The 25,960-nt window shown below is 42.0% G+C and overlaps 1 protein-coding gene across 3 annotated transcripts in view; it reads left to right on the forward strand.

Moving 5' to 3' along the window:
• LOC141770603 (neurobeachin-like) overlaps nucleotides 1-25,960 on the forward strand; it is a 286,789-nt gene that overhangs the window by 221,858 nt on the left and 38,971 nt on the right. For all 3 annotated transcript variants that reach the window (XM_074640308.1, XM_074640306.1, XM_074640307.1), the window contains 4 exons: nucleotides 12,999-13,116; nucleotides 13,203-13,305; nucleotides 14,970-15,085; nucleotides 19,311-19,423. In XM_074640308.1, coding sequence (XP_074496409.1) covers nucleotides 12,999-13,116; nucleotides 13,203-13,305; nucleotides 14,970-15,085; nucleotides 19,311-19,423 — 450 coding nt within the window. The remainder of the gene's footprint in view (nucleotides 1-12,998; nucleotides 13,117-13,202; nucleotides 13,306-14,969; nucleotides 15,086-19,310; nucleotides 19,424-25,960) is intronic.

Raw genomic sequence — 25,960 nt, forward strand, 5'->3', positions numbered from 1 at the left:
GAACAGCCCCAAGGCGAAAAGAAACCAGGCTGCTCAGACCAGCCAATGAAAAGAGTGTTTTAAGTGTTGCTGTACTGGAGTTGATGGTAAAACAAAAAGACAGAGTTAAGTAATTAGTAAGTGAATTTTCTGAATCTCTTTCCAATGATAAAAACAAGTCAAAAAAGGTGGATGAAAGCACCCCAAAAAAAGATGGATAAAGTTGTGCCGTTCTACCTTGTTAAATTTCAAACGATTTTATTAGAGTGTCAATTCTGTGGTCTTGGCAGGGCTCGGGAGGCGTCTGAGCGGGGAGTGTGGGCGCAGGGTGAGAGCATGTCGGCTGTTGACACCATCTAACGAAGGGAGGATTAGGAGTTTACAGAGGCAGTAATATGATAGGTCAAAAAGAGGAGGCACTCCTCCGCAGCACTTGGGTCTGTAATGAATGATTGACTGGAAAAGGAGAAGCTGCCACTCGCTGGCTGAGTGCTCATCTTGACGCCTGCCGCACCGCTCCACGGCTCCCCTTGATCACGTTTCGCTGCTCCCTTCTCATCTGAGGCACCAGTCTGCAGGGAAAAGCTGCTTTTCCCTCTTATTTTTCTCCCTAATTTACACATTTAAGACATTTTTGTTTGCTTATTTGCAATTCCTTTTTTTGTCAGTGAGCCTCTCTCTATCAGTCCTACTCCCAGTACAGCCCTGGAACCAGCTCCCCCACCCCCCACACACACACCCTCACTTACAACCTTCCCTTTCTCTTCTGTTTGCCTCGAGGCAATGAACTAATTTCAGGTTCCATAATTGCGGTGTGTTGTACACCTGTCTGCTATTAATTCTCCCCTGTCTCTCATTCTCTCTCTTAATGAGATATTATTGTAATTATTGTCATTATGCTATTTTCCGCAATGAACTTGATTGATGTTGTTGTTATGGCACTATTTATTCTCTGTAATTAGTGTAAACGTGTTGCGAACTTCTACAGGCACCGATAGTCTGAGACTGTGGTTATGAGTGAACTCGGCCCCGCATTCACTCATCAGCTGACCTCAGAGTTCCCGCTCAGCGGCGAGTTAGTCTTGGATATGGAGGAGAGAGCCGAGCAGCCTGGTCACCCGCTGAATAGAGCCCTGCTTGTAGCCATTTTAAGACCATTACAACAGTGAAAGGCCACACAATGGCCAGCGCTGGGCTTTGTTTCAGCCTGTCACTTGGCACCCTGTGAAAATCAAATAGTGCTTTGCCTTAAAAGAAAAGGTGAAAAAGGTTTTGCCTATACTCCCATTTTTTGGAAAAATCTGTTTTGAAAAGAGAAAGAAAAAAGTTTTCAGCGACTTGATTTTGAATGTTATTGTTGAAGAGGCAAACTACTGGAAGGAATGCTAAAGAAAATCTCAGCTGAATGAACGATGTTGAATTTTTTTTTTTCTTAGTGGCTCTCAATCCAATTAGGAGTTTAATAAGGGTCATGCATAGGGACTTCACGCTGCAGGTTGGTTTCTTTTGGGTGCTTTTGGGGAGTAGGAAGGGGCTGAAGTTGGATAGGGCCTGACTGAAGGCTGGGCTCTTTAATGTGTAGCGAGGGGTCTTGTGCCCCGGTGAGTCATTCAAAGTGTCTGGGGAGCACAGATGATCTCTTCCGTTATTCTGAAGGCGAGGTCGGGAGATAATCTGACTCTGTGGTTAGATTGGTTTCTCAGGTGGTACCAATTACCTGGTCTCTAGCTTCCCCCCTCATATGCCCCTCTGGTGCTGCCTTGTTTGCCTTCAATTTTGCCAAGGATTTATTTCTTTACACATCTTTTTTTACTTTATTCCAGTCAACATATTAATAACTAATTTGTTTGGGTTCAGTATCTCACCTGGAAAACTGTAACCCTTCTTGTAACTTGGAATGTGAGTAAAACTGCTCAAAGGCTATATGGGTCTTTAAAGGGGCTTTAGTTGATCTTTAATCTCTCCCTATGAGAGGGAAAGTGGGTAGGAGGGCCCTAGAAGTGGACACGTCCAGCCTTTGTTGGTTTGTTCACATGCTGGGGAGCTTTGAGTGTCTGACAGCCGTTTAACTCCACACGACCTGGTTCTCAAGTGCCATCGTTTGGGCGCTCTTGAATCCTGTTAGGAGCCATAATTACAATTCATGCACTCCCTGTGCTTCTTTGAAGAGGCATTGAGAGAGCAAAGAGGGGTGCGAAGAGCCTGAGAGAGCCCCGGCAATACTGGTCCCTCATCAGTGTGGAAACAACTCCCGGAGGCTTTCAGTGAACTGCTTGAATACATGTGACCCCTCTGTCAAACTAAATACAGTTTTATGTAATATACAGATCCACAAAATAATAAATAATGGGGTTATAGGATGGCAAACGGTGTTAAATGTGTATTGGAGTTAGTATTTTCAAATTCCGGGGATGGGTTTCATATAGTGCAAGTGGAAATATGCATTTTACATGAGATATTTTATAAAAATTGCCCGTCTTTCAAGTATGCAAACAACTTGAGAATTGAAGTGCGAGTGAAGTGAAGCACATTCAATGACTTTCAAAGGGAAAGAGGAGAAAGGGTGAGCATAATGCCTAATAGGTGCTTTAGTAATTTCTGAGTTTTCATAGCTTAATCCGTTCTGAAAAGCTGAGGAGAAGAAAGGCTGCAAATGGCCCTCAGTATTAATTCGATGTGACTTCTGTACAATAAGGGCTGTGGATCCCAGAAGCCCATTTCCAAGCTTACCTTCTTTCATCATCCTCAGCCCTTGGAACTTTTGCCTAAATGTTTCATGAAACCAAGGCGGTAAGCCTCTTTGGTATTCTGTCTTTATAACGGCTGGTTTAAGACTATTATTACACCGTGTTCAAGGGAGAGGAGCACATACAAACAGTGGAGCTGCCTCTCCATTGTGTGAAACTCAAATTGATTTGGTACAATTGGGAGAGCACTTGTATTAAAACACACATATTCTATGGCTCATTTCCCCCCTTTCATTTTGGAGTTTTGCAAATGCAAATGAGGATCGGTTTCCCTCCTTCTTTGTACAAATAAGCATTCTCTCCGCTTTTCTGAGCATATCTTCTCATTTATAAAGCAGATCAAATGACGTGTCCTTCATTATTCATATTAATCATGGATTTCAACACGCCGTTTCCTCAGAAAAACAATTGTTCGACCAAACCACGCATAAAAAGCAACGCCTCATTTCAGATTTCATCCTGATATTTTGCTAAGATAAAAGTCAAATTAAAATGAAATGTTGCACTGTTGTTGTCAGCATGCGGAGACCCTCCTCAGTCCCCATACCCCTGTCAAATGTGTAAAAAACTATTTTGTGAACTCTGGGACTTCTCTGAGATTCATAAAAGTCCTTATTTTGTTTTTCTTTTCCTGCAGAGAGATAAAGCAGGCAGAGGATTTGGTTTGTTATCAAAGAATCCTGTGATGATGTGCCTCAGGAAAGTGCAGGCTGTATCTCACATGCAGCCATCTCTGCTGTGGATGCTTTGAAACACATTCTCAACCATTATAAGAATAATGTCAGGGATATAGATGCATGCTCATTGTTTTATCATTTACAGCAACAAAGAGGCTTCTCTCTTTCTTGTGTATGTTTTGTTTACACCGAATGGGGGGAAACTAGCAAGGGACACAGTGGGTGGGTCAGTGACCCTGGAGAAAACAGCTTGCATTAATATGGTCTAATCCAATGTAATTAGTCAAATTACAGCACGCCAAACAGCTTGTCAGGGGCTGTCGGCTTTGGCAGGCGCACAAGACGGCCTGGAATCCCACTGGACGGCAGGGAGACCTCAAAATCTCTGCAAAGCTGCCCTTCTACACTTACTTTTACTCCTTTTCAGTCCGTTTTCCTGGCCTCCTCCATCTTTCTTTCCTGACAAAAAATGGGGAAGGCTCTTTCAGCCGCGCTACAATGTTTTCACCTTTTCCGACTTGTCTCCCATACCCCCAGGCTGCTAGCTTGGCTTCCTGCCTGCCTGCTAAGGTGGATCAAAATGATATGAGGATTCATAGCGCGGGCTACAGAAAGTCAGAGTAATTATATCAGCGCTGCTCTCCTCCTACGTGATTTTATGAGAGCGAGTCAGAGGCACGCTAACTAGCGCCGCTAAGAGCCACAGACACGGTTAAGACACTTCCTCGTGTCGTAGGATTAGCATTGGTAAAAAGATTTAAACTATATAATTACATGAGGATAAAGTACAAATTATCTAGCGCACTCAACAGCCAGATTATCATCCCCCTGCAAGCCCCGTTCAGCCCCAAGGGGTGAGCCCGGATGACAAAAGGCCCTCATTAGCATAAATTTACAAGCCCCCTCGTTCAGAGGAGCCGATAAGAACCTGTTCCACCTTTGCTTTGGCCCTGAATGGCTTGTTGTGCTTTTGGCAATGACAGATAAGTCAGGGTAATTCCACTTCATGCCTGGAAAAATGATGCTCTAGATTCTGGCTGCATCCCGAAGGTGTCACCCACGATAATCCTCAAAGAGCGTCCAGCAGAAAGGGGGCTGTGTGTTTTCCAGATGATATACTGCGAATGACAGAAAGAATTATACGAAGGAGGCCAAATCTGTAACATATTATTAAGCAATTCCCAGTGAATAACGGGGATAAAAGGATAATGGATGAGGGTGTCGTTATTACCTTGGTGCTGAGGGAAGCGGCAAAGCAAAGGTAGAGAGACAAGATTAATTGAGGACGAGTGAGGCGCTCATTGCTCATCAGGCCCTCTCGTCTAACCGCTTGCTCTTTCTGTCCCTCTCCTCCTCCGTCTCTCCGCCTCTCCATCCTTGTCTCCTTCTTTCTCTTCTTCTCTGTCTTTCTCTGAGCCCCTATCCCTCCCACGCACCAACAAAAAAAAAGAAAAAAAAGTGGGATTTAAAGCGATCAGCTTGGCACTCTCAGTGGCAGCCAGAGGAAGCTGGTACCCAGGCCAGGAAGATTTCAGTCATCTTAAGGCTGACAAGTCCCTGAAAAAGCCCCATTAGGAAAAGCTTGCTGAGACGACCCCATACCAAATGACTGCATCCCTTCTCTCAAGCTCCTTAGTGAAGGCATCCTCAAGCTGTTTATCTGGATGATGTGCTCACTAAGTGTGTTCATGTATGTGTGCGGATGTGGCTGTGGCGGGGTCATCACTGGAACATGTTCATACGTATGTGTAAATGTTTGTTGTGTTCTTTTTCTTTGTTTCTTTACTTGCTACATATAATAATTTACTTGCAAGACATTAAGTTTCCACTGACGGGGAGGAGACACAATAATGTACATTTCATGGAAAAAGATTTGAATTCTGATGTAACTTAATCACCATTAGTAACACCGCTAGCTTTTAAAGAAGTGTTAAAATCTGTACTTTGCTATCTAAGTTTGTCTGATAGAGGCACAAAGAGAAACTGTAGTTGGTTGGTTAATTCAAGGCAGAATGACTTAATACATGGAGTGCAACACTCATCACAAAATATGCCAAACATTAACAAACGCCATCAGGAAATAGGATAAGTATATATTGAAATCATTTGAAATGATCCAATAGAGATGCGAAGTCCTGCCCCTTCCGGTATCCGCCATGGGACCTTATTTAAAAAAATATATATGTACGGTAGTCACCGGCGAGAGAAAACTTTTCTTTTGATCCCATTTTAATTTTGCCATGAATCACACATATAATGTCTATCAATTTAAAATTAATTTTGCAAGTCAAGAAAGTGACACTTTGTCGTTGGGTTGTCGTAGTATCATTTAGTTTTGTGTGAATCCGCTCAGTGAACTACATCTCTCGTCTCCCACAATATACGTCACCAACATTATCTAGCTAGCTAACTTAGCTATGACCAGGCACAAATGTAACGTTATCTAACTTGATGTGTTTTATCCAGCTACTCCTGGTCTCTTTATCAGCCGGGTAGAGAAAGAACAAGCGAGACCCGTCGCTGGTGTGAGCACATCCCTGTAGGAAACACACAGGCATCGTAGCTTCAGCTAGAGAGACGTCACTTGCGCGACTTTTGGGTGTCTAGTCTTTCAAAGTATGTATTTTCACAGTCTGATACTCTACTACTACTTTCTTGACTTGTAAAATGATCTTTTAAATTGACAAACATCATATGTGCATGTCATATTCATGGCGCAATTCAAACGGGATGAAAAAAATATTTGTCTCATCGTTGACTACCGTTCATATTGTTTCCGAAGTAAAGGTCCCATGGTGGTCCACCGGAACGAGCGGGACTTCGACTCTCTATAAGGATACGATCCACCTACATTGCTGTGATTTCAGTTCATAAGTAGTTTTAAATACCCACTGTATTTCTGACATTCCTTGTAAAAAGTTACTGCATATTTTTCACTACTCCCGTGAACATGCACTTGCAGTCAGTTCATGCATGCAACTACATGTTCGAGTCTAAAAAAGGCAGTTGTGTGTGAATGCACAAGTAATTATGACTGTGTATTAAAGGCAGGGTGCGTGATCTTGAGAAAAGTACACTAGATTTTTTTAAATGATCCAACCCAAAAAACAAGCCCAGTGTTGTCAAATATTTTCCAAAGAACGAAGCTAGCAGCACTAGCTCCAAAAGTCCCTAAATCTAGCGGGAAAATTGCCAAGTCGGCAACACTGACAGTCCGTCCCTTCAGGCCTCCTTCCAAAGCCACTCCCCCAAAATTATCATTATGAACATAGACATATCATAATGAACATAAATAACAAATATGGCTATTCTTGGCACTCACAGTTGTCAAGCTAGCAGCTTGTGGAAGACTCCGGTGACGCCCAGTGAGTGCACGGGTGTGTGCACGCAAGCAGGCAGGCAGGTAGGTAGACAGGCAGGTAGACAGGCAGGTAGCCCGTCCAATCATTACATTCGGGCTGTATGAAATGAATGGACGGGTTTATTAAAGTCCTGCGACAGCCACAAATACCAGATTTTTTTCTTTTTTTGTCAAAGCATTTGATATATTGATTGCTGTTGGGATGTAATGAGAATTTCAACTAATATAGCAAAACATGTTTTTTACTAACCTTGCCTTTAAATACAAGAAAATACATAAAATGTGGGTTTATACTTACATGTAGATCACTTAAAATGTATTTCCCTGCTGTATACAGCACTGTGTAAATCAGTAAGGAAACTTATTTACACATTTTATTTTGTATTGTTTCTTGTAACCTCACAGAAGCCTTGTGCAGGCATCATGTGGCTTGATGCCAAACTTTGTTTATCATCGCTGTAGGGAACTACCAGTCTGAGTTTTGATTTTTTTTTTTTTCATTGCATTTCTTGAGGCTTTACATTTTACCATAGCTAGATAAAGAATGTTTAAAGAGCCTTGACTCTTTAAGAAGAAATTACATACGAGGAAAGCGGCTCCTCCCACCTGTCCTACCACGGCGGCGGTGAAGACGGCGCAGCAGGGCCTGCTAATGTGCGTGAAATACCATCCCTGACATAAATGTTATTGACAAACTTGGCTGGACATTTGGGGCAGTGAACTGCCAGCATATTTAATGCATATTCATCTCCTTTATCCCACTGGTCTTGCCAGAGCACCCGAGCTGTGTCATCTTGCCACACTCCAGCAACCACCCAAATGTATAGTGACACTGATTATGCAAATCTGTATCTTGTTTTCCCCCCAATACCTGCATTAGGAGCTCGCTACTTTATTGAAGTTGAGATATGGCTCTCACAGCGAGGACCCAAGTGGAATGCAGATTTTAGTTTTTTTTCATAATCTGTGGGAATCTTTTTAGCATTTTTATATTTCTACATTTCATAACAGTTGTCACATATAAGGGGGATCAGATGAAAAACATGCTTTGATGCTCAGGCATAAATCTTGCAGGATGGAAAAGGGATTAAAGTTGAAATAAAAGTGTGGATTTGGGCACGTCGTGGTCAGACAGCTAAGATTTAAGTTTGTGCAGCTTTATAAAGTTTGATATTGGTTTAATTTCACAGTGTGTGGAACACCTGAGTCATTTTTTAGAAAGATATGAACTCTGTTTATTCCTACGTTTTTTCTTTAAAAGATCAGTTCACCCAAATTACAAAAACACCCACACTTATAGTGGTGTTTATCCATGCAGATACTTTTGCTTTAATTCATCATTGAAACATGTATATTTAAAAGATTCTCTTCCCGGGAACAACGTCCCTGTTACTCTGAATAATCATTGTTTCTGAAAAAAAGATTTAAAATTTTGTATGTAATTACTTTTTCATTTTCGTGAGCACAAATAAACAAATTTCACTTCCATGGTACTGGAATAGAGGCAGGAAATTAGACAAATGCAACCAAAACTACACATCTACATTGCTAGATATCACATGGGTAAGTAAGAAAATATTTGTAATTCTTTTGTAATTTGGGTGAACAGACCCTTTAAGTTATTTTTTATTGATTGATAAGCCTTTATGTGTGTTACTTTCAAGCATATTTAGATTTAAATATTTTTTCCATGACCCAGTCTACCACACTGTCTATGGCTCACGATGCTCTCCCACTTAGCTGAGATTTGCTCTCAGCTTTATGCCTTCCTCCGACTGCTCCAGCTCTTCACAGATTTGGCCCACATTGCCTAGGGTCAGCCATTGAATACAGTATACGCAGTGTGTGCTGATCCTCCAAATTGCCATATGTGAAATCCATCCCACTCGCTCCTGGGGGAGTAGTCATATCACTCAAAATGAAACTGCCTCTCGTATCCTCCCCTTATTCTTCCACTTGGCTGTTCCCTGTGGCCGCCTGGGACCATGCAGTTGGGAGGCTTTATAGTGGAAGCCTATTAGACAAATCTTAGATGAATGCAGCGGAGGTGCTGTGATACCAGGTTGTCAGAGTGCTCCACAGTCTCATATAAATATATCAGTCATGCTGGCTTGGGGGTCTCACTGAATTATATTATTTCCCTGTTTTGGTATAAATGCAGTGGAGGGGGATTGCATTGTCCCATATGGGAGAAAATTGCATCAGGTTTTAGAGAAAATGCTTCGTTAGATTTATTAATAACGTCTGTCATAGTGTCTCAGCCAATGTGGGGTTAAAGCGATATGGAAGTCAGATATGATTAGAATCTATTTCCATGCGTGAAGTGGCTTCCTATCGCTTTTAAGTGTGATGTGCTCCATTTGAGCATCTGCACATTATCATATACGAGTTTCAGCCTAAACACCGGTGTCACCTGTGCCTCTCCTCATCTCATCTGTCGCAATATTTTTCCGCTCTCCACATGTGATGTTCTACAGGCAGAATGCAGTCTGCCCTCTGTCAAATCGGGGAAAGAAGAGAAGGCGGAATAAAGGAAAGCGAGGACAGAGACGTTAAATTGCATTATGGCTATTATGCTGTGGAGGTATATATCTCCCTGCAGCTGGCGGAGCAGCGCATGCGCCTGTGGCTCTTAATGAGCCTGCGTGGAGGGACCTGTGTGGAAACAAAAGGCTGTGCTTGTCGGCCACACCAGACCCCCTCCGCCCGCCCCCCCAGCCCTGAGCGTGACAGACCAAGAGCAGAGCGCCGGTCCCTTCCTGGTGGCGTGATTAGATTGGGGCCGAAGTCTCCAGCTGGCAGGCCTGTCTGTGACTGGAGGCGGCCGTCCCCAGCGCTTGTCACTGGCTGACACCTCTGACAGGCAGGGGACAGCTTCAGCAGACAGGTTCATTAAATGGCATTTTTTACAGCTGGGCCTCCAAAAATGAGGGCTGGGCTTTGTCAAATCTCCAAGTCTACAGGGGCCCCTGCGTGTTGGTTTAGACCAAAGCTTTGTTGTTATGACAAATTTTTTGATCTGGGCTGTTTGAAATCAGCTCTTTTTTCTCCTCTTTAGCCTCTCTTTTGTTGACAGCTAGCCCTTTGGCCCGTACTCTGTCATGGCAGCAAAATGTTCACTTTAGCTGGGTAACAAGAAACAACCAGTGCTAAAACAATATTATATTGATAATCAGTTACCATGCTATAACTGTAAATATATTTTTTTCAATTCCTAAGAACCTGAAGTGTAAACTGCGTTTTTTATTACTTGCTGAGCAGCTGGTTAAATTTTTTTATGATACATGATATAACAAATGAAGAATTTAGGAGGCAAATTTATAGCGCTGTTAAAATAAATTAGTAAAATGATGAAATGAATAGAGACTTTGTTGAAAATGACAAACCATTCAAAGTCTCTAGACATCCAAATAACTTAACATGTATTCAAATAACAGCTCGCTAGTGCCTTGATGGAGTAAGCTGTTGTAGCCTTCCCATGATGCATATCTGTATGACTTGCCTTTCGGCATTGCACTCAGAAGACTACTTCCGCAACATCTGGCTGCAGAGCTGCAGCCGGCCCTCTCGACAGTGCGCCCGCAGCTCCGTAGCCGTCCCTCCATCTCACCTCCCTTCCTCTCCAGTCAGCGCGCCGCCTCCTCTGGGCCGCGCTGTCTCTATGACAACTGTTTGAGTTGGGGGTTGCCGAGGTGTCAGGCAGGGCATTACTGGGAGGAGAGCACCAGAGATGCTGTGCTGCACATCCAGCATCTCCACCTAATCCAATTTTAATTGAGCTCCAGAGATTTTGGATGTGGCACGGAGGTCGAGCATGAGCTATTCCAGGGAGAAATTAAGGCAGCCCGGCTCGCGCTGCACTCTTCCAGCCTGTCACTATTTTAAATGAGCATTAGCATCAGACCTAACCCAGCTGAACATCTCACTCTGGCTTCCCTCCCTCCCTGGCCGCCTACTCCACCTCAATCACCCCCCACACACATACAGACACCCACACACACGCTGATGTACTATAGGGCCTCACCTTCCTACTACCCTGTTATATCTTTATTCTCTCTCACACACACTCTCTCTGAACTGAACCTATGTGTGATTATAACCTGGGGAGTTGATGAGGTTGCTCCCCGGCTCACACTGTTGGACAAAATTGTTCAGTCAAAGGGAAGTGAGATAGAAGGAGGGAGGGGGGGGTGGTGTGTGAGGGGACCATTCTCACCTGTCAGAACAACTGTCTTGGTTTTATGTGTGTGGACCTGCAGTCCCAGTGGTGCTGCATACACTAATGATCCTTTGTCTGCTCTTTCCTCACCTCGGCATGATGGTTTTTATTGATTATTTATGTGTCACTAACCCAGGGGGTCATTTTGACCACTTGAGTTTTATAGACCAACTGAACTAGTGTGAAACACTCAAAGAGGATCTTTAGAGAACTTCATTTTATGTAGAAAGGTGCCTTGGGATATGGTGTAATGTCCCAGTAATGCTTTGTTACTCGGTGAACCAGTACCAGTGTGATATTAATATTCCATTTTAAATAAAACTCATGGAATAGTTATTAAGAAGGGATTTTAGTAGCCTACTGGCAAGAAAAATTAACTTGCGAGCAGCAGGTTTTAAAGGGACAATTTGTAGGATTTGCTGGCATCTAGTGGTGTGGTTGCAGATTGCAACCAACTGACAACCCCTCAACTCACTCTTCCCTTTCCAAGACTGAGGTAACGTGAGCCACAGAGTGTAAAACCGTGGGAACTCCAATTGCCTCGCTCAGAGGCCATCCTTACCATAATAACACTACTTTAGGAGCAACGGAAGTCAGACGGCGGCTGGCGATACCACAGTTTCACAAGCGTGTTGGAGAACTTTGTGGTGGTAACATGAAAACGTGGAAGGCTCTCTCTAGAGCCAGTGTTTGGTTTGTCCATTCTGGGCTACTGTAGAAACATGGCGGAGTAACATGGTGGACTCCGTGAAGATGACCCGCTCCCCATGTAGATATGAAGGCCTCATTTTAAGCTAACGGAAACACAATGATATTTTATTTCAGGTGATTATACACTAATGAAAACATAGTTATGATTATTATATTCCATTTCTGCTAATGGATCCCCTGAAATGCTACACACTGTTCCTTTAATCCCAGCTGTGAAATAATGAGTGTACGAGAGCACTATTCAATGTCTCACCAAGTATTGCTGTGGTGCTCTTAAACAAGACGGTTCACAAAGAAGTATCGAAAAGTGCAATAACTGCCAACTTTTCAACAGTAAAGCAGTAAACAAATGTTAAACACTGATGTCTCTTTTGTAGAATTTTGCTCGGGTCATATCTGCTGTCATGTTATCTGATACAGTTTGAAAAACAGAGTTGGCTCACTGATTGTTTTTTGTGTCCATATCGCAACAAAGCAGCGGCTTAGCTTAAACCAAATCTTTATTTAGTTCAAATAACTGAGATAATAATCTGAGAACTTGCCTCATTTCACCAGTGATAGAGTACTGCAATCGAGAAGTTGTTTGGTCTAATGAATGTCAGAAAATGGTGAAAAATGTCGATCAGTGTTTCCCGAAGTCCAAGATGACCTCCTCAAATGTCTTGTTTTGTCCATAGCTCAAAGATATTAAGTTTACTGCCATAGAGGAGTAAAGAAACCAGAAAATATTCACATTTAAGAAGCTGGAATCAGAGAATTTTGACTTTTATTTTGTATGATTCGAATAGATAGATAGATAGATAGATAGTAACTTTAAAGGGAAATTCAAGTTTCAAGCATCTCAGTTCCATAGTGCAAACATATTAGTAAAAAGGCACAAATAAGTAGCTCAAAGTATAAAAAAAATATACCAGATATAAAAATACCAGGAGATGAAGAAAACTGTTAAAACTGAATATAGTGCAGGGTAACAACTGAGATACGGGACAATTAAAAATGTGAATATAGTGCAGATTATTAAAATAGTTGCCTATTAATTTAATAGTTCAATCAATTAATCAATTGAATCAAAAGAATTGTAGAGAAACATTACAAAACAATCTAACAGCCTGTTACAACACTTGACTTGTCATCATATCTGTAACATACTGTGTTGGTAATGTTTTCTTGTTTTGTCACATGCCACTTTAATATTGATAATATTGAAATGGACAGTAGTCTTTATCACCTATAACCTGACATGATCTCTGGTTTCAGCTATTATAACCTGAGGACATTTTTACTCTTCTTTTCTGCCTGTCCAGGTCTTAGCATACACTGAGGGTCTACATGGGAAGTGGATGTTCAGTGAGATCCGGGCGGTCTTCTCCAGGCGCTACCTCCTGCAGAACACGGCGATGGAGGTCTTTATGGCCAACAGAAGTAAGTTGAAGTGCCAATTACAGCATTTGAAATCCACGCCTCCTCCTGTTCTTCATCACTAAGGGATATCTCTCACTGTTTCACAGCATCAGTCATGTTCAACTTTCCTGACCAGGCCACGGTAAAGAAAGTGGTCTACAGTCTTCCTCGAGTGGGAGTGGGCACCAGCTATGGACTTCCACAAGCCAGGTGGGTCACATATGCAAAAAGAAAATGAATTCAGCACTGCTAAATGTTTCTAATATTGTAGTTCCTTCATGTCGAAGCTACATCCTCTGTGTTGTGTGTTGGAGCATCTTGTGCAGCCTGGCCGCCTGCAGCAGAGTCATTTCAAGTCCCATTGCTGCAGTTATTGAAGTGGATGTGCACTGACCCTGACTGAACTGACCTAATTCTCAGACAGAAGACTCTATACAGCAGGCTGCAGCCAGGCCACTGACCACTCTCATAGTGCTAACAGGCCCATTTATACACTGTTACAAAACAAGCACATTTCCTTAAAGGTGCTCTATACAATATCCAGAGCATTGATATAGAAGCAAACAGCGATTTGCTATGTAAATATATATAGTGGAGTAGAGAATGACAGAGAATTAAGTAACCTTCCCTCTGTATGTGTTTTAATCAGAGCTTCTCCTTGCTTTGTTGACATAGCCGGGCCGGTCGCGTGTGCTTTTAGTGCACGTTTGCATATGTGAGCGTGGCTAGCTCATGGCCGCTGCTCGACACTGCTCTCATACGGCGGTAACAGCTGATAACGCCGTCGTGGAAGCATAGCTCCCACCCTCTGTTTCTCCCCCTGTTTAACACTGTTCGCTCTGTCAGCAGTGTGGCCTTTGTTTGTATTGTTAGCGCTCCTAGCACCGTTAGTTACGAGCCGCCGGCTCAGCAGTCGCCATGTTGAGAGCCGTGTGGAGGGAATAGAAATGCTCCCAATCCCGCATTTAGCACCTTTAAGTCTTATGTTAATTGAGTGGATATAAAGCAGGCCACTCTGACTTAACACATAGTAAATGAACCTACCTTTCATTTGAGCTATTGGAATCAAAATAGTGTAATTGTGAATGCCATTGCATTGGATGCCGTAATTATTCTCTCATTTGCAGCTTGACATTTTGTGCATGCTTTTCATCCCCGTATGTTCATTCTAAAACTGACACTAGACAAAGTTATCAGCTATTAAATGCCATCATTCTTTTACCAGTTTTCTGGGATGTAGCCGATCCTTTAAATTTTGAATTTAAGTATAACTCAAATATACAGTTTATGCTTTGCTTTTAAATTTGTAAGAATATAGGTTTTACATTTTTGCTAAATTTGATATCCAGAGCATTAATATAGCAGCAAACAGCTATTCGCTATGTGAAGATATAGAGGAGTAATGTCTACCTGTGCAGAGAATGAAGTCGCTCTCCCTCTGTGTGTGTTGTAATCCGAGCTTCTCCTTGCTTCGTTGACATCGCCAGGTCAGCTGCGTGTGCTTTAAGTGCATGTTCGTGCATGTGTATATGCCTCACTGGTTAGCTATACAGCGGTTACAGCTGATAACGTCAGCCGTCGGCGTCGGCATGAAAGCATAGTGCCTCCCTCCGGTTCGCTGTCGCTGTGTTGAGAGCCATTGAGAGGCAATAGAAATGCTCCCAATCCCGTATTTAGCACCTTTTAAAGGTGCACACAGAGGGAGAGTGACTTCATTCTTTGCTCAGGTAGACATTACTCCACTATATCTTCACATAGCAAATAGTTGTTTGCTGCTATATTAATGCTCTGGGTATCTAATTTAGCACCTTTAAAATATCGTAACTAACACAAACGTTCTGTTTCCTGATTTGTTGTTTGAATGTTTTTTCCAGACGCATCTCCCTGGCCACCCCTCGGCAGCTTTTCAAATCCTCCAACATGACCCAGCGCTGGCAGAGGAGAGAGATCTCCAACTTTGAGTACCTCATGTTTCTCAACACTATCGCAGGTAAGGATTCCTATTGCTTTACAATGTGATTCCCAAGAGAAGCTCTTTTAGTTTGGATGTGGCTGAAAGTATGGAAATAATGTACTCTTTTTTTCCACAGCCATCAGTTAAATAGATAGATTCTGATTTGTTTTCTTCCTTATCCGGGCAAAATTCACCACCAGTGAAGTTTTAATCTATTATCTACGTGAATCTCTCACCATTAGACTCTTGTGACTTTAAGTTTAGCTATCACGATCAATAAACTTTATGTGTCAGTGGCGCTGGAAACATACAATAAGTGGCCTCAGGTACGTCGTATTTGTTTAAGAATCCACGGTAACCTTAAGTGGCGCTCAGTGGTAGACTTCACTGTTCATGTGAGTGTGCTGTTTGAAGCAAAGAGCAGGCACAGCAGATTTTGCCAGATAATTAGTGCCTGGCTTTGTGAGAGCGTACACATGTGTGTTGCGGAGTTGAGAGGTTCTGTTGTCGACTCTCTGATCTGAATTGCAACTAACAGGGGAGGCGAGAGCGACTGCACGCTACTCTGCTCTGAGAGGTGTCATCCTCTCTCTCGCTGCATATTCATGCATATTTATATTTAGCTCGTGCTTGAGTTCGATACATTATTGTCAGCTAATTAGATGTAAGGCAGACAGAAAAACATGCCCAAAATTCATTAAAAATCCCTGGTAATGACCTGAGCTGACAGGGATGTCAGAACAGTGTGGGGCGGCAGACAGGCGGGGGGTGAAGTGCTGGGAAGAGGTGCGAACGGGAAGTGGTCTTCTAATTAAACACTATTCCACTGTTATTAACATCCTGCCACCCCAACTCAGGCCTCAGCACCAGCAGGTCGAAGCACACCAACACACCCAACTCTTCTCCCACACTTGGCTCGCTGCTTCCTTTTCACTCTGTGGCATTAACCTGGGTAATTATGCTCTCTAGCTTCTCTCCAGACACTGGACCATATTCTGCAGAAGCCTTCCCTTTGACTAGCCTGTCACACATTATCACTCGCTCAGCTAGATTTAGATTATCTAACGCCAACCTGCTGCAGTGCAGGAGTGAGCAGAGGCATGCCTACTGGACTGGTGTAAGTTGATACAATTCTGTAGGTAATCATTAAAAACTTTATGGCACCAGCAAGCAGATATAGGAAGAGTTTTCCCATTGAAAGATCCCATTACATTGTATTGAATAATATTATATACAAATTAGGGCTGTAAAAGTAAACATGCTAATGCAAATTTGTTTTAACACCACTAATTTCTTAAACGTTTTAAAGCTGCATTGGGTAGAAATGGAGCAAATATGATTAAAAAAAAGTTATTTTTATAAAACGATCAACATATCCTGACAATAGTGCATGAGACAGGTAATCTGAAGAAAATCATGTGTGTCCTCCGGTGCTCCTAATGGCATCTGCAAGATTTCACAGACTGGAGGAAAACAACCAATCAGAGCCGAGCTGGAGTCTGCCGTCCAGCTGCCGTCTCTGAGCAGTTGTCAATCACTTGCGAACTCTGATCAAACGGTAAAACTAGGCAGCGCTGATCAAATATGAATCAATATTCTGTTACTGTAATGCCTATTTGTTTTCAGAAACATCTTGTAGTGTACTGTTTAGCTGTAAAATGGGAAAGTTTGTGACCCGGCAGCCAAGTTGAGATCAGTTGAGGAGATACCAAGCACCGCCCACCAGCCGGAGCACAGCCAATAGGAACGCGCTCTCTCTCTGAAATGACCTGTGATTGGCCAAAGTTTCCCGTCATGGGCTAGATATTCTACAGCCTGGAAACAGAGCCATGAGGAGGTGCAGAAGTCTAGTTATCTCTCAGAACACTTGAATTGCAATATGCTGAAAGGTTATTGGAATTTTTGCCCAATGATGCCAAAAACATTCTGCCTACTGCAGCTTGAACGCAACTTGCAATTTTTAGGTTGTAGCATGTCATACTAGCTTGTCGGGAAGAAGCCTAAATAACAGTTAAAAACTGTCATGGCCATTTTCAAAGGGGTCCCTTGACCTCTGACCTCAAGATATGTGAATGAAAATGGGTTCTATGGGTACCCACGAGTCTCCCCTTTACAGACATGCCCACTTTATGATAATCACATGCAGTTTGGAGCAAGACATAGTCAAGTCAACACACTGACAGCTGTTGTTGCCTGTTGGGCTGCAGTTTGCCATGTTATGATTTTAGCATATTGTTTTTTGCTATATGCAGTACCTGTGAGGGTTTCTGGAAAATAGTTGTCATTGTTTTGTGTTGTTAATTGATTTCCAATAATAAATATATCCATACATTTGCATAAAGCAGCATATTTTTCCACTCCCATGTTGATAAGAGTATTAAATACTTGACAAATCTCCCTTTAAGGTACATTTTGAACATAAAAAATGTGCGATTAATTTGTGATTAATTGCGATTAAATATTTTAATCGATTGACAGCCCGAATAAAAATTCATAAGCTTTCATTTAGATGTAATACAACAGCTTTTATTATTCTGACTGTAGAATAGCCCCTTTGATTTGAAATGCTCAAAGCTTTTAATGCGCTGGCCATTATAAATAATGTCAAGAAGACAATGTGCTTTTTTTTATCATTGAACTTCCTGATCTAAGATACTTTAGGACAGTCATCAACAAGTCATGAACAATGAAAAGAGTAGGGACTGTATATAAGAAGTAAACGTGATGTCACCTATTGGTTTGAGGACTGCCGTTTTGAAGCCACGAGTTCGGCATTTTGGTATTTGTCCGTCACCATGTTGTTTTTTTGCAACCAGAAGTGACACGAGAGAATGGAGCTAAGTACAACCGCTGAATCAGACATTTTTAGGCGACCAAAAAAAGTTATAATGAACTTTTGATGAACTGAAAACACTGTGAAAGCAAAAACGAAAACACAGACAACTCCCAGACCACACAACTCCCAGACAACACCGTGGTAGCGACCTGTCAATCACAAGGTAGCCATGCCCTAAAGCATCCCCTGCTTTATGGTCTATTTGACTCTAAATGGGACCCTAATTTACTTGAAACCAGCAATTGAGACCATAAACTCATGTTTACAATGTTTACTGAGGTAATAAATCAAGTGAGAAGTAGGCTCATTTTCTCGTAGACTTCTATACAATCAGACTTCTTTTTGCAACCAGAGGAGTCGCCCCCTGCTGGCTATTGGAAAGAATGCAAGTATAAGACACTTCTACATTGGCTTCACTTCTCAGACCCCAGAGTTGCTCACTGAAAAAAATTCAACATTATTAATGTCAAGGTGTGACTGTCTCATTTCCTGTAATTGTAATTATGAGTAATTTAGAAGTTTCAATTGACCTCCAGTTTAAAAAATCATTCTGACAGTATTAGTATTAGTCTTAGGATGGCGTGGTATATACTAGTCAACATCAACACTGGACAATAATAAAATCATGTGAAATGTTTCTAGATAAAATGTGGTAGCTCTTTTACTTCTATTAAGTTTAATTTTTCTTAGTGGGTAAAATTAAATGATGTTGCCTTTTTACTATCAGTGTGCTTTGAGCCTACATTTTTAGTTGATTTATTACCAGCAGTAAAAATTCCAACAAAGCCATCTATAGCAGCCTTATCCCAACCCTGGATTACAACTGGCCACCACCTGACCTCACGGTGGTATCAGTGTCATCTTCAAAAGAAACGTAGAGCATTAAAGACAACATGGTACATGCTCTCGGCTTTTCCCATGGATTTCCTATGACACATTTTGCCATCTGAAAACCATATTCCCACTGCGAGAGCATAGAGGGAATTCACATCTGGCCAATCAGCGCATCAGACTAGCGGTGACATTTCAGGCGTTTGGAGTTATGGCCCTCAAAAGAATCTATATCCCTCTAATTATATCCACTCCTCACAACTTAGGGATACTTCTCTAGAAACGTAGGCCTCCTGTAACTCCCACAGCCCATTGATAAAGTACACTCAGCGGGAGAAGGCATGGAGAGCACAGAAAGCATTCTCTCATACCAGAGAAAGCTCGCCGTTAGTTTATGTGTTTCTCCGGCAGACGCCGTATGAGACAGGAAGTGCGTCTGATTGAGGGCTCTGCGATTGGGGGGCTTGTTGGAATGTTGCATGCTGATCCCCCGATGTAACTGAAGCCTCAAGTGTACCCTGCCCCGCTTTCAACCCCTCTGTTCCCGTCCAATCCTTCATCACTCACAGATTTCTGTCTGCTCTTTGTGTCTAGGGAGGACATACAATGACCTGAACCAGTACCCGGTCTTTCCCTGGGTCCTCACCAACTACGACTCAGAGGAGCTGGACCTGACCTTGCCAGGGAACTTCAGAGATCTCTCAAAGGTACTGAGGCCTCTCGGCCAATGCACCTCAGTATGACAGAGAGAAGGGGGGGCAAGGTGGTGCAGCTGGCTCTGACGGCAGGGGATTTCCTTATTAAGGCCCAGACTGTAAAATAATATCATATTTAATAATAACTAAGGAATCATGAGCAGAGTCTAAACTTATGAGGTGGAATGCAGAAAGTGGAAAATGCTGATTGTAACATCCTGAAATGCACTCAAATCCGTTATGTAAGTTTACTCCCTATTTATGAAGTACTGTATTGTCTCTGCACTTGACTATAAGTTTAAAGTGGCATCCTGGTTTCTGCATTAGAGAGGCTTGTACATGTTATAACCATTCGTGCCTTCTATAGTAGACACTGCAGTATAATGCTCACAATTAACAGCTCTTCCAGAAAGGCGGCTTAAGATCCATCATGATGCATCAATAATAATTTCCATGATCTCAGGGAGGTCTGGGCCAACCACCGCTATATTGAATATTTTTATATTAGCAATAAATTACATGACTGCTTGTAAGTGAAAAGGCTTGCTCATAGTGATGAACCCACGGGGAATTTTCACCCAGCTCTGCAATTCCCCTCATGCCAGACGGACAGAGTTAGTGACTAGCTGGTGAATACAGCAGAGCCTTTAGCTTCTGAGGAGCCAGATACAGATCACAGGAGTTGGTGAAGAGTGAAACTGAGCTAATAGGAAAGTGAACATTGGATTTACATTCCCAAAGCAGCCAGAAACCCGACTCCAAATGAATGCTAATGTTGCTACATATCTGCTGGATATGTGAATGAACAACCACATCAACCTCAGAAACCATAATATGAATACGTTGTGTTTATTGCTTGTTTCTGCTGCCTCCAAGTGGCCAAAAAAATCAGCTATTGCAGGTTTAATAAAAAATATTCTCAGCAATCATAAAATATATCCAATTCAATGAACTGTTTGAAACCAAACCCTTAATATGTGTAAAGCAAAAACTTGATTAACTAATTTTGTTAGTTTTTAACATAGACTGTCTATAACAAGTGGACGTAGTCATGGTTACGTCACCCATTGGTTTGTGGACTGCCTTTTTTGAAGCTTTGAGTTTGGCCTTTTGGCTGGTAACATCTTGATTTTAGGCCGTCGCCATCTTGGTGTTTTACAGTTGGCACTTTGGTTTTTGGCCGTCGCCATGTTGTTTTTTTGCAAACAGAAGTGACTCGAGAGGATGGCGCTAAATACAACCGAATGCTGACTAAGACATTTTAATGCGACCAAAATTTTTCAATTAACGTTCATGAACTGAAAACACACTGTGAAAGGGTTAAAGTTGTAAGACAAAAACATGGACGACTCCCAGACCGGACAACGCCGTGGTAGCGACCTGTCAATCACAAGGTAGCCACGTCCTAAAGCATCCCCTGCTTTATGGTCTATTTGACTCTAAATGGGACCATAATTTACTAAATGAACATCATGTTGTATTGAAGAAGATTTGAAACTAGAAATTTAGCCCATAAACTCATGTTTACAATGTTTACTGAGGTAATAAATGATGTGAGGAGTAGGCTCATTTTCTCACAGACTTCTATACAATCAGACTTATTTTTGCAACCAGAGGAGTCGCCCCCTGCTGGCTGTTAGAAAGAATGCAAGTTTAAGGCACTTCAGCATTGGCTTCACTTTTCAGACGCCGAGGTAACCCACTGGTTTTTAATTACAAAACTAAGAAAAATTTGAACTGTATGGTCATAACAACACTATAAAATTCATACTGAATTGTTGCCCAGCCCTAGTTTTTTTTCTAACACATTTCTACACACTAATACTCATGTCAAAATCATAGCTGGTAATTTTATGAATAAAACATATTCATTTAATAATTTAAGTTTCTGCTTGAACTAGACTCTCAAGGTTGATGAACTGATAAGAGCAGGTCATGAGCACAGTGTTGCGGTGAAAGTCTTTCTAAATGTGGCGGGTCAAAAACGCATCAAGCTGTGCAGAAGCGAGAGTCCTGCTAACGCTGCCAAATCACGAGAGCCCAGACACAATGACACTAATGCCCCTCAACCCTGGGAGATAAAGTTCAGCATTTGGTTTGCTCTGTCTTTGACTGAAGAGGAAAAGGCAGCAGATCACTCTACCACAAACTGTGGCCTGGTTTACTTGTTTACCACCCCCCCTTCTCTTTCTCTGTCTCTTTCTCTCTCTTGCACATGCAAACTGCAGCTCACTGACCTGAAAACAGTCGCATTCCTGTCTGAGCTCTCTCTCTGTCTCTCTCTCTCTCTCTCTCTCTCTCTCTCTCACTCACTTTATCGCTCCCTCATTCCCCCTTGTTTCCCTCAAAGCGCCGACATTCTGAATAAGAGCCTCACTTCGCCGTCTCAGTTCTCAACAGTTTGTATCAATTTTCAGCTTTTCAAGGCATGCGTGTGCTGCGTTTTGTAGTGGGAGAGGAGGAGAACTTTGAAGTGGGAAAAAAAGGAAGTTACTGTGAAACACTCAAAGCGTTCGTGGACGAGTTTGATAGAGTGTTGTGTGTTTGAAAAACGAGCACCCGCCGCTCTGGAGCACTTCTTCTTCACATTTCAGTAAACCCAGAATGTTTTGGACAAACAGCTCACCGTCACCTCGGCACTTGTCTGCTCTTGGCGGCTCAGGCCTGTGGGGCATCCAGGTGGGCTGAGAGAGCCACAGGATGTGAGTGTGTGTGCGTGTATGCATGTGTGTGTGTTAGGGGGGGCGATCACGCCTGAGCCATGTGCAAACCTCCTGCCCTGGGGAGACAGTTATGTATTGTAATGTATTCCAGTGACATCCTCCCATGCTGTTTACAGGGCTGAGCTGCCTTCATTAGCATGAGTTCACAGCCCGTGTCTCCTGACAGTTGTCCTTGGAACCCCGGGGCTCTCATAGCTCCAAAAGTTCACAGCTAGTGTAGCAGGGAGGGACAGAGCCCCCCCCATAGACACACACTTCTCCTCTCTGCTTGGTCTGCCCTTTTGTTCAATTATGGATCAGAGGTAGCAGCACAGTCTCCAGAGACATGTTCATTGTATATTAGGGCTGTGTGTGTCTCTCTGAGGTGTGTGTCCAGTGGGTGTGGTTGTGTACCACACAGGCTGTGTATGGTAACTAAGGCTGGGTGTCCTTTGAAATGTTTTCATACAATAACCATGTTTCAGTACCAATACCAATATGATGTTTTTCTGCAAAATCCTTTGTCTTTTCACAAAAGAAGCCTCAAATATTCAATTTTTACACAAACAGTCATAAGAACATTGCTTAAATAATATAAAAACAAAATTATGATTTAAACAACTGTCTGATTAAAGACGAAGTAAAGAAGAGTGCAAATCTAACAAAGCATTCAATGCCAGTTTTAAGTACTTGGATACACATCAGTCTGTTCATAAGAAGCATTGTGGTTCAATACCCAGCCGTAGTGGTTACTACATTAAAGGGGCTAGATGTAAGAATCAGAAATAGCTTGTTAACAGTGACACCTGTGGCCGTTAAGTCAACGACAGTCAGCATCCTTTTGCTCGCGCTCGCGCTCGCACTACGTAGACGTGAGCGAGCGTCGGTCAAAACAGTGAGGCGACACACACAAGACTGAACGTGATTGACAGGCATCCTGTCGATTAATGTTAGCAACATTATTCAGCTAAAACCACAATATCACCATATATTTCACATGCTTGCCAGTAATGTTAGTTTACCTGTCCAATAGGAATTTTGCCAGCTTGGGATCCTTTTTGATACCCAAAATCAAACGAAGGTCTCCCCCAAAAATGGAAGGCCCGGCAGACGTTGATCCTTTTTAAAATTAATTTCCTGTTTTTATTTGTATGTTTATCTCTTTTTTTCTGCAGTTGAATTATACCAAATTAGCTCATGTAATATCACCTTTCACTCCAGAGCTCAGGGAGCTGCAGCATTATGAAGATTAATTGTCATATTATTACTCTCAGGTCAATACAATGTATAAAGCTAATTTATAACTGCAGCTAAATAATAGACTATGAACTGAAGCATCATTAATACTCCTAAATTATTCTGAAATGATCCCACGCTTGTGTTGCGCAATCTGGGAGGCTTTCTTTCCCACACAGCAGAGTCATACCTGAGACCTGTTTGTTAATAACAGGTGACTTTCACTTGATGGACAGCATTGTTCAAATCGCTGGAGCTCTGTAGTGATCTTCCAAATAATATCCTCCCAAACCGTTTTCACACACCTACAATTACCTGCTGGTTGGGCATTCAGTCAGGTGTGAACAGTGCTATTGAACACTGCACTGCTTTGCCTCGGGGGCCAGAGTTCTGCATATTTGGATGTCATACACATTCATGCAGTGAAGTGTTTCATTAGATTCTAATGATTATTTCTTGATGGAGTGACAAGAGGATGATAGAGACTTCCTCATTGCTGTTAAACGATGTGAAGGGAATTCATACATTTGCATAAGAAGGAGAAAGACGCAGATGTGGTTTAACACGGTGCTTCTTCATCCACTGTAAAATATCATTTCAAGTGGCAAGCAACACCCAAATGTGACGCGAGAGCATTTCACAACCCACGTCATTTAAAGTGTTTACATACATTTTCACACGGGCTGTCAAAGTTAACGCGATATTGCATTAACGCCACACATTTCTTTAACGCATTAACACAACTTGCGATTTTACAATTGTAGCGGGCTCAGTTTTAAAGCTAGAGTGAAGATACTTGGTATCGACCATGTCATACCACCTCACAAAGGAGGCTAATTGACGCTCCAAAGTAAAAAATGTTGTCGAGGAAAAACTTGCCTGGCCATTTTTAAAGGGGTCCCTTGACCTCTGACCTCAAGATATGTGAATGAAAATGGATTCTATGGGTACCCACAAGTCTCCCCTTTACAGACATGCCCACTTCATGGTAATTACATGCAGTTTGGGGCAAGTCATAGTCAAGTCAGCACACTGACACACTGACAGCTGTTGTTGCCTGTTGGGCTGCAGTTTGCCATGTTATGATTTGAGCATATATTTTTATGCTAAATGCAGTACCTGTGAGGGTTTCTGGACAATATTTGTCATTGTTTTGTGTTGTTAATTGATTTCCAATAATAAATATATACATACATTTACATAGGGCAGCATATTTGCCCACTCCCATGTTGATAAGAGTATTAAATACTTGACAAATCTCCCTTTAAGATACATTTTGAACACATAAAAAATATGCGATTAATCATGATTAACTATAGACAATCATGCGATTAATCGCAATTAAATCTTTAAATCGATTGACAGTCCTAGTTTACTTACATTTTCACCTTACTTAAAATGACTAAAATAATGGTGATTATGTTGATTTACTCTTTTAAATATACTTTGAATGAGCTGTGCAGAGATACAGAAACCTATTTTAATCCGTTTCCTTCTCAAAGCTTCTGCTGTGGCACTCAGTGAAAGCTGAGCATCTCCACCAGAAACACTGAAGACAGAGCTTAGCTGCTGTAAAGGCCCCCTCCACACTTTTCTTTCCATAGTGGAGCATTCGTCACCCTCACTTCCACTCCAGTCAGGCTGTTTGGGAGCACATCTGCTTTATCTTGAGCTTGAGCAACGTGATTGCATTAGACTGGAGCTGCATGCAGCCCGGCCTCTGACGAGGCAAGCAAAAGTGACCGTGACTTCTCCTGACAGAGCACCATAGCAACATACTGTAATGTAATTACTTCTGAAATATAAAATGCAATATGCGTCTCTTTGGGAGGTAGCTTAGACATAACCAAGCGAATGGAGGTACTCTCACTGCACACTCGTCCACCAGCAGACGCGTTCATTTCCTGCATTTGGAATGCAACACCAGAAATGATCCTGATTGAATCTGAAGCCAAATCTAAGTTTGATCATACTTTGTTTAGTTGTGTTGATGTATTTCACTGGGTCAGGTGTATACAAGAAATGAACTCGGATAGGAGCAAGTGTGGAACTGTCTGAACCAGTTGTTTTCATTGTCTTATGTCTGTGATCAGTATGATATGCACTGCAGGGAAAAGGGAGGAGGTGATTATTCTTTGTTGAATAGAGGTAAGCAAAGCCTGATTTGGTATTATTAACAGATGTGACTATGACAGGAATAAAGGTACTAAAGAACCACTGAAGTGCTTATGCTATCTTATCATAAATGGGGTTTTATTTCCCTTGAACAGCTAATCAATCATACATTCTCCTCATAGTTTTAGCTGTCTTTTCATAGACAAAACAAAAGCATATACATAAACATTCATTTTTGGACAGTGTTATTTCATTCTATACAGAATACACCATATCTATAACATACACCAAACTCAATGAAATGGAAAAAGAGAAAACAACATAATATAGGTAAAGTAAAGCTAAACATTTCCCAGGTAATTAATAGTTGCATTGATGCAAATAATAAAGCAAATTCAATGTATATGTATACATAAGGTGCGTGTATAGACATATAGAGAGGGGCGACAAATTAAGGAAAAAACTGAATGAAAGCAGAAGGAAAGCGGAAGGAAAA

Source organism: Sebastes fasciatus, chromosome 7, assembly GCF_043250625.1.
Source record: "Sebastes fasciatus isolate fSebFas1 chromosome 7, fSebFas1.pri, whole genome shotgun sequence".
Taxonomy (NCBI): Eukaryota; Metazoa; Chordata; class Actinopteri; order Perciformes; family Sebastidae; genus Sebastes; species Sebastes fasciatus.